The 10,441-nt window shown below is 36.5% G+C and overlaps 1 protein-coding gene across 1 annotated transcript; it reads right to left on the bottom strand.

Moving 5' to 3' along the window:
- Positions 1-1,953: 1,953 nt before the first annotated feature.
- On the bottom strand, positions 1,954-3,335 carry LOC113346364 (subtilisin-like protease SBT3.9). The gene is made up of 4 exons (XM_026589906.1): positions 3,280-3,335; positions 2,923-3,037; positions 2,629-2,827; positions 1,954-2,531 (listed from the first exon to the last, which is right to left on the bottom strand). The coding sequence occupies exons 1-4, from the start codon at positions 3,333-3,335 to the stop codon at positions 1,954-1,956; spliced, it is 948 nt and encodes a 315-aa protein (XP_026445691.1).
- Between the last annotated feature and the right edge of the window lie 7,106 nt (positions 3,336-10,441).

The following is a 10,441-nucleotide window of genomic DNA, read 5'->3' as shown; positions in this document are numbered from 1 at the left end:
TAATATCAATAGCTATATTCTAGATTAGGGTAAAATAAACCACATGTAAAACGAAATCTTTCTTACCCTAAATGAACCACGTCTGTTTAGAAACTCTAAATAAACAGGAAATATATCTTTTTCGTGTAACGAAGATATCTTTAGAATTTAACCAAAATTTAGATAAAATATGGAAACAAAATATGGAGAGAAAAAAAACATTAAATCCGAATTATCCTCTGTATATAAAAACCACGTGTAAGCGATCTTTAGCCCCAAAAAAAAATACGATAAAGCTAAAAGAGCTTCATAATATATATACAAGTACGAGTATCACTACCTACACGCGGTAATCAAAGAGAACAACAAAAATGGCAGAAAACAACAAATTCACAAAAAGAAGAACAGAGAAGACTTGCGGAACAGTATGAAAGGCAAAGTATACTTATCTCTACCTTGAAGAGCTTCACATCGACAAAAAAAGAAGAAGAGACATACAAAGACAACAAAGAAACCATAGGCAAAAGGGGTGTGAATCTTCAATTCGATACGAATGGTATGCTTTTATTCAATTCACCAAAAGAAGCTTAATCCCGACTAAATAGTTTAAATTTACTTTGCTTGCTATTTTCAATCAATTCTTTGTTATTTGCAGAGCTAAAAATAAAATAATTTTTTTTTACTATCAAGAATTTTGAATTGTGCTTTAAAGTTTGTTTTTGTTTAACAATAGATTATAATAAAGATAACTCTGATCAGAACTTATGTAATTTTGTTTATTTTATTTTCTTGCACAATTTGGTTTTGTAATATTTTCTCTATATAAAAAGAGCATTAAATATTCCATAAACAATAAACAGATCTAGTGCATCGCACGGGTGAGAAACTAGTTATATTAGTTACATTAATTTGCAAGGTGGATCCATACTGCCAGGACTACCACCATAACTACAACGCCAACCAATGCCATCACCGAGTTAACTCTGGTCTAATCAAATATGAGCTGCATGCAGTATTATTGTCTTTGCTTCAGTTTTACGTGGTAAGTTATCTTTTTAAGGTTCACACAGATGCATCTCCATTTTTCTTTCATACTGTGAAGTTATAATCATCTTATCCTTGCATCAAATGCAGCGTATACATATTTAGAAAAAATGCATCCTTCTTGTTTGGTATTTTGGGATTGGGACCTTCCACTTAGCTTGGGATTGAAATTTGGAAACTTTACAATTTGTTGCATATCAATTGCCAATAATTGATATGTTGCTATTTGAATGTTAAAATATTTCCGTTCCCCAAGCTTATAAAGATACATTATGTGCGCTTTCGCAAGCAGCTTAGTGAAGAAACTCAACAAAGTAATTATTTTGTAACCATTTTGGTTTTCACCATAACCGAACTTGTGTACAGTTTTGTGACATTCTTGGTGCATTACTTGCAAATGTTATGTGTATTACTTCCAACTCTTCTAGCTTACATTCTCTTTTCTGTAAACAGCCAAATACCAACTCAGTATGGATACTAATTCTAGCAGGTGCATATTGTTCATGGATTTCCAGATTTTTACAGCTTAGGTAAAGGGCATCAAGTAGACTGAGGACGTCGACACAGGCATACCTTTCATGTTTAGCTTGTTCACTAATGCTCTTATATTTTTAGACACTGTAATATAGCTGCATCTCTACGTACCAGAATATTAAGTCAGCTTTTGACACAAATTTAGACATAAACTGCGCTTTCAGCCACTTTTTTGTGCAAGCCATGCATCAAGTAAACATCTTTACTTAGTCGGGACGGCAGGAGGATATAAGAGTGTTGCACATTACAGACTTAGGGAACACAATGATAATTCCAAAGACAGACCAGCAGCAGGCCGACAACAAATTATTCTAAAACAAACATACACTATTGTAGTAGATAAGTACCTGACCAAATACCGAATTAATCAAGATAACCAAGGCAGATCACATCACTCTAAGAAGATCTTCTAACTGAGACCGGACTCCTTACATGATAATCCCCGTCAGTCCAAGTTATAGACCCAAATTGGTACACACCAGCAGGCAGTTGAATGTGATCATTGTTAGATAATACAGTGACAGCGAATGAGATTCTCCTAACCACGGGGGTGAAAACTAACACTGGAGGTGTTACTGCAATTGTTACGCCAGGTGGGTTCTCGACCAAAACCTTGTACGTGGAAGATAAGGGTCCTACATTGGTCACTTTTCTTTTTAAGGTAACTGAAGTTGAATTCCCCATTAGATAAGGTATAGAGAAAGATGGAAAATTAATGTTTAACAGAGAGCCTGGGTCTGCAGGTGGGCAGTTGATAACATTTTCTTGGCCAACAATTTTGGAAATTTTGGGAGCATCATACCCCATGGCGCAGAAATAGTTGATGTAGTCCTCTTTGTACATATCATAGACAAGCCCGGGATCTGCTGATCCATTAGGGTTAACGATACCACCACCATAGTCAAAAGGATCAACAATCTTAGGTGGGAACCCTTGGGATAATATAGGTCCTCCTGTTGCGTCAGTCGTTGATGCTTGCAGAATCAAGACCAACAATCAATATGGATATATAGTGCTTGGGATACAAAATGATGCACGCAAGTTTAGATATCCGTTTTCAGACATACTTACCAGTTGTAACCATAGCTGATCTAATTGCAGCCGGAGACCAGTCAGAATGCAGAGCCTTCAGTAATGCTACAATTCCAGATACATGAGGAGTGGCCATGGAAGTTCCAGACATAAATGCATATCCTTCGCTGTCATGTTGGTTGTTAGATAGCGGGCTAGTCTGAGCTAATATATGCACACCAGGGGCAGCTATATCCGGCTGCAGAAAACAATTGAAAGAGAAATATTAATTAAAGAAAACGAATGATGTTTTGTTAGATAAATTAACAAGTAACTTAATACACATGAACATACTTTGAGAATTGCAGGGGAGACTGAACTTGGCCCTCGAGAGGAGAAAAGTGCTATCTGAGGGGATATCTGGTTACTGACTACTGATTTTGTCGCCTCAATTGTTATTGGAGGTTCCCTGCACACCAATGTATGAGTGCAGTTGATTAGTGTGTGATAAAGTAACCAAACTTTATCTTAATATTAAGAATAAACGCATTGTGTGGTGATTAATTGTCACTGATACTTCTAGCAGCTATATAGTTATGCATTTTTGTTCCAGTCTCGTAGTCGACTTCAATGCATGGAATTTTCACACCATAACATCCATTGGTTGATCCGATGGAATTCGTGGCAAGTAATAGAGCCGAAGCATTATACTGAGTGACAGACTCAACAACTTGTTGAATCAGAGTTTTGTCATTACCAAAGCACATAACTACTTTATTGGCAACTGGATCAAACTCAATTGAAACTAGCACTGACTCACAACTGCATGCAGTAATCGACGATTGTTAATCAGAATTAAAACTATATTAAAAAATTAGGGATTATGCAGATATAGTCAATTAGCTGAGGCTAAACTTAACATTAGTGAGTAAGCTAGTAGAAATTGTCTTCTCAACATTCAGCGCTTGACCCTACAAAATTTCAGTTAAATTTTATTCATTTTTATAGAGTAAACTATATAGTGTAACTATGTAATTCTTGGCTGAAATTAATGAGTGAATGAAACAGTACTTACGGTGAACGTTTGGTTATCTGCTAAGTTAATAGTGACGGTAAAAATTCGATTCAATGTACTTGCAGCAACCAAAACGATCCACGGAGCTACATGACCAACCGTTTGAGCATATGGGCCATCATTTCCGCAGGCAGCAACAACAGGGATTCCTTTGGAAACAGCATGGAATGAACCTAGCCCAATAACATCATCCTCTCCTAAGATTGTGAATGGTGCTTTTCCACCAACCGAAATGGAGATCACATCTACACCATCGCTAATTGCTTGGTCAAACCCCATCAATATATCACTTAACTGGCAACCAAAAGTCCAACAAACTTTGTACACTGCGATTCTAGCTTTTGGTGCACCGCCTCGTGCTATACTAGGTGGAAGCACACCATTAAAACTTGCATTTTTGATGAAATAACCGGCGGCCGTCGCGGCTACATGAGTTCCATGACCATCTGCATCTACTGGTGATAAAATTTCTCTAATGAAAGAGTTTTTACCACCATAAAATCTCGCACCAATCAATTTCCTGTTACAAGTTTTGGGATCGAACTGTGGTCCAGAGTCACAAAATCCTTTCCACCTCGATGGAATTGGTCCCATGGCATCTTCGTCATACTGGAAACTTTTTGATTCCGGCCATATACCTGTATGCACATACATGCATGCGGTTTAGTGCGAGACTTATATATTTGGTACAAAATATTACTGTATCCTATAGAGAGAAATAATTACCTGTATCTAGCAAGCCAATTATGACATCCCCGCCCATGTTGGTCTTAGATAGGAGGTCGGAGTACGACGAGGCATCATTGGATACTGGTGAGGGAAGTCCAAGAAAATCCCAGCTGTTAGTAGTTTTCACTTGGTAAACAGTATCTTCAAATACTTTTACTACTGCCGGTAAATCTGATGGTTAAAATGAATAAACTCAATTAGTGACTGTAATAATCTCAGATTAGTGCTTAGTTAAATTACTATTTATATATCATGATTAACCTGAAATTCTCTTAGCTTGTGCTTTCGTCAACTTTGCCGAAAATCCATAAAAACCTTGGTTGTATGTATAAACCATCGCTGCCCTTGCTACTTGAGTTTTGCAAATTTGTACAAACAAAGGAAAACTAATCAGCATTATTATATCTATACACTTAGAAGAGAAGAAAAGAAGGAACAAAAAAATAATGCTGAAATTAAATCATATACTATATACCTTCCAAGGATGGAAGACAAAACCTCATGTTGGTATGAGGAAGTTGTATTAACACTTTCAACTTGCATGTTTGGGGTTTTCTCACCCATATACACAACATACACTTGAAGATCACCAGCCTCATTAGCTCTAACTTGATCAGCACTTCCACTACATATTATTCCAAGGAAAGAAATAATGACAACTATATACTTCAAGTACTCCATTGGTTTCTTCACCATTTTTTGTTGAAAGAAAGAGAAAGAGGGTAAATGAGTTGAATATAGTGAGTGGGAGAACTGGCATGGATATCACCGTTATAAATAGTGGTGATGGATCAATTGATTTGAGAGAGATAGAGAGGAAGGAATGAGTACACAGAATGTCATTCTCAGATTCAACAATTAATGACTATTTACTGAAACCCTTTTTCTCATTCCCTACTGACTTCACTAGCTAGTTCTCACTGGGATGTGAATAATTAAACTAATCAATTAACCATCTAGGTTTATAGCCCATCTCTCTCAATCTAAGTCAATTTAACAACTAAAGGGTAATAATGGCAACACAAAGGAAACTAATAAGAATCAAGATAGGTGTCAAATGAAAGAGCTACCAATGATACTACTATTTGTATCCACGGTGATATCAATATTGTAGGCAATAGAATTAACTAAGACATTAACATCGCAAATATACAACGCACATGGTCCATTCAGAAGCACTAATTGTTGACATGATAACAATTTAATCTTATTCCCTCTTCAAGTCAAAGAAAATACAAAATGTGGTTATACGTACAACCTTTTTTATATACATCTACCTTCATTTGGAAAGGATAATGAAGTCGTAGCATGTGATAATCTAGCCTAAGCGCGGACGACTTAGCTAGGTAATCAATATGAATGTGGTTTCCCTTATGAATGTCATCCTCAATAGGTCTCATTCTAATTCACGATGTTCACACTTGAAACCATATATAGTTTGGGTGTTAGTCAGTTTGGAACAAGAAATATTTTATGAGGGGAGGACAAAGAAAAGTATTCACTTGCGCACCAACTTTGGATTAATTTGATCTGTTACAAAGAGAAACCCTCATTACCATGCACACTTCATTGGAAAGTTCTATGTACCTTCATATTCGCACTAGCTAGTTTGTGCTTCGTGGAGGTGATCAAAGAATCATTTATATATGTTTTAGGGTGGGATATGAATAACCGTTACATTTGTATCTAAGTTGTTTAAATAATAAACTCTAAAATGGCCCGAAATTATGCCTGTGTAAACACACATAAACAAGTCAGTAGTCACCTATCACACTCAAACCGGAGTGATTTTAAAATATAACGTTGCCATTTATATGTCAATATAATCTCAAGATACTCCTTCTTTATTGTTTGTTGGGTTTTGTTCATCGTCATTATGGTTCCGAAAAAAAATATACTTCCTTAATCTCAAGAAAATTACTTTTACTTAATTTATTTAATTTGACCTACTTTTAGATAAAAATGACATGTGAAAATATTAAATTTATTTAATTTGATTTTAGATAAAAATAACACGTGAAAATATTAATTTTTTGAATCGGAAAGAGTAATTATTTAACATTAGATTTTGTGCCCGTGGTACGCACCGGGCGGACTTGAAAATCATCGCAGCTTCGCCTCTCCCGGTCATTTAGGATTTTTGATTTGATGCGGCTAGGTCGTTTAGGATTTTTGATTTGATGTGGCTCGGCTTCGCCTCGCCCTGTAGGATTGTTTGAGGATATTCACGACATCTTTTTCTTTTAACCATATTTTTCATTTGGTGTTGGATTTTTTATTTGATGTGGCATGACTTTGCCCGCCCCGTCGTGATGCATTTTTCATTTGGTGTGATTGTGCCTCAAAATTATCCATTTTAGCATCAAAATTTTCTGATTTTGATAACACCTCCTAAAGCCATAACTTCTCTTCATTATGATTTTAAAACTCAGACTTCACTTCATTCTGATTTTTGCTCCTCATGGAAGTACATATAGGAATATAAGATGGCATCCCCTAGAGCCTAAATCCAGCACAGACTTTTTATGTTTCCAATCAGGAGAACTATTTTAAGCTGTATAATATAATGGAGTAACAAATTCTATTTGTTTTACAAAATCAAAGCAGGTATTGTGTATATGAACGAATACAGGCTGCAGCTAAACCTTTTGTGCCATCATTTGCAGCGGACTGCGACTTTAACTGGTCGCATAGGCATTTTCTTGATTTGGTATGGCAGGGAAAGTTAGACTAACTTGATCTTACTTACTGTGTCGGAACAATGAATCACTGTGTTGGTATGAGTTATCTTGCCTTAGTGAAATTCAGGCACAGTTATTTTTATTGTTGTTTAGTCCATCCATGCACTCCTAGCATACATTTATACACTCATAATCATTCATTCCTTGCTCTTCATAGCATCACCAACACATCCATTTTCTTTCCACGATTCTTTCCCACTTCACAACTCAACATCACATTCACCATAACCTGCATCTTCTCAGCCATCAAACTAACAGCTACCCATTTTCAGTTCCTTGAAGCAGCACCACCAATACACATCCATTTAGTTGCAAGACCACAACGTCTTTAGTGCGTCTAAAATCCAAGCCAACAGCAATAGAGACTGCAGAACACATCACTCCTAAACCCATTGCAAATGCATATCACCAGCATTTCCTTGCATCTGTCAATTAGAAACTCATCAACAACTTCTACTCTCTCTAACATCAACAACAACTCATTCAGGACTTCAATTTCATTCTCTTGACATCAACAGAATCAAAAAACCATACATCCCCTTTATTCCATCAATATCTTCTCAGCAACAACCATTCTGACTCCTCCATTTCCATTTGCCACTTAAATCAACCAACAGCTCCATCTTCTCACCACAAATCAATAGCTGCAGCTCATTTTCTTGGTTGTTCTAGCATGAAACAACACCAACCCATTATCATTTTGTTAGAGCATTTGTCGGTCGAACTCGCATGCGTTTCTATCTCAAGCATGTTTGTCAATGTTAGTGATCAAAACTATAAGTCTTGATTTCTAGTCTATTATAGCTAAGTCTCAGACTAGGATAGAAAGTGTAGTTGAGCTCAAGGACTTCATGTCGATTCATCATACAAGCAGAAGAACTACTCAAGGAACCGGTGGAACTTCTCGACAAAAAGGTATGTGAAGACTTGAACTTATCTATCACTCAAAAGTCTATCTACTCTATCTCCTACTCTTTGAGACAAGAAGTCGTATGCTATATATATAGACTTGGATTATACACGTTTGGTATTTCGAGCCGAGTATACCTCGTCTATGTATATATCAAAATATGTGTTGGTACGCTTTTTGCTTCGATCAAGTTCATCTTTACCTAGTGACGAAAGTCATGATATGTTTCAATCACTTTGAAAATTGCTTTGACGAGAAATGGTGTAACAACTATATAACGTCCTCTAAGAATTTTTCAATGATTGAAATGAGAGTTTAGATTACATAACTAGTGATGAACATAAGCATTGTTGTGGAAACACATTTATGTATAAGTCCTATTCCTTGGACCAAAGTTTGCGAACTTTGTTGATCAAGAGAAACCGGAAGTATGGCTTTGCCAATTCCGCGAACTCAGTCCGCGAACTGCCGAACTTCTCATCCCGAGAAATTCTGCTGGAGTTGACGAACTAGTTGCGTCCGCGAACCGGCGGAAAGTCTTTTGCCGAGATTTTCTGCTGGAGTTTGTAAACTCTGCCCAGTTGCTTAAGTCCGCGAACCTAGTCTGCGAACTTAAGAAGGTTATATATCTGAAGATGATTTCTGAACTTAAACTTAAAAAGACTAAGGAATGCAGTTTGCGAACCGTGGCTATAAAAGTTCATGAACCGATTCAAGTGAATCAAATCATCTTTGCTTCAATTGTGTCTTGTGTAGTACATAAGATTTCCTTGAAATTGAACAACTCTCTAACTAGTTCATTTAAAGTCATTTGAACTAGTTATGGTGAAGAAGAACATGGTTGATATGAAATGCTCATAGGCTAAACTTTTGGTTGACTATTATTGAACCAACAAGTGCATACGTTTGGATACGGTTAACAAACCTAGAAGCGTGCATTTTCAAGTGTGTGTAACAAGCTAAGTTTTCGATCTAACGGTTGAGAAATATTAACTTGAATCTACATCAGGTTTTCATTTAACAGTGGATATTGTTTGCTTTGTGACAAAGGAAAAACCCTGATTTGAAAGACTATATAAAAGAGACATCTAGTATTGTGCAAAACTAATCCCCACACCTTACGTGTGATACTAGTTTGCATACTAGAGTCGGTTCTCCTTTAACCTTTGGTTTTCTTCTTCTAAAACCAGGTTAATGACTTAAAGACTTCATTGAGATTGTGAAGCCAGACCGATACTACTTTTATCGTAGTTGTGTGATATGATCTTGCATCTTCTATCGTACGAGTACAATCAGATTGATTGGCTTGAGATTGATATCTCCGATAGGCAAGATATAAAAAGTAGTCACAAACATCTTCGTCTCATTGTTTGGGATTCCACAACATCTTATTTCTCTACCATACGATTAAGATTGTTGTGAGGTGATTGATAACTCTAAGCTGTTCTTCGGGAATATAAGACCGGATTATCAATTGGTTCCTGTTCACCTTGATTATTATCAAAAGACGGAACAAAACCTTTAGGGTTAATCTGTGGGAGACAGATTGATCCTTTGATAGACTTGTCTATGTGAGACAGATTTGTTTATTGCCAAAGCCTGCGATTTTGGATCGTAGCAACTCTTAGTTGTGGGTGAGATCAGCTAAGGGAATCAAGTGCGCAGTATCTTGCTGGGATCAGAGGCGTAGGAGCATAACTGTACCTTGGATCAGTGGGAGATTGATTCGGGTTCAACTACAGTCCAGTCTGAAGTTAGCTTGGAGTAGGCTAGTGTTTGTAGCGGCTTAATACAGTGTGTGTTCAATATGGACTAGGTCCCGGGGTTTTTTTTGCATTTGCGGTTTCCTCGTTAACTAAATTTCTGGTGTCTGTGTTACTTCAATTTCCGTATTATATTGTTTTATCTTTATAATTGAAATAATACAGGTTGTGTGTTAGATCATCAATTAGAGTAATCTAGCCTTTGGTTGTTGATTGTCATTGATTGATCCTTGTATATTGTTCATTGGTACCATCCAAGTTATTCCTTGTGTTTGATTAAAGACTCGTTGATTTCTATTAGGTCGAGTAAATTAAAACAAGAGAGAGATATTAACTCCTAGACATACTTTAAGTCTGGATTGAGTCTGACTGTCTAGTTGATTATCTAGCAAAGTATATTGGAGTTAGTCCATACAGATTGCTAAGCGAAATATTGGTTGATGTTGTTAAACCCCCGATTTTTCAATTGGTATCAGAGTAGGCAAACACGTTCAAGACCTTACAAGTCTGTGTTTGTAGTGATCTGACTCTATGGACAGTAGTGCTATCTCAATAAATGCACCACCAGATCCATGGATTTTAGAATTCTCTTCCATGACTAATTTAATAAAATTTGTAGATGAAATTCTATTTAAACCTCCACTAGGTTTAAAAT

This window comes from Papaver somniferum, unplaced genomic scaffold, assembly GCF_003573695.1.
Source record: "Papaver somniferum cultivar HN1 unplaced genomic scaffold, ASM357369v1 unplaced-scaffold_99, whole genome shotgun sequence".
In the NCBI taxonomy this organism is placed as follows: domain Eukaryota; kingdom Viridiplantae; phylum Streptophyta; class Magnoliopsida; order Ranunculales; family Papaveraceae; genus Papaver; species Papaver somniferum.
Note: the sequence above shows the minus strand (reverse complement) of the source record. Positions and strands in the feature narration are given on the sequence as shown.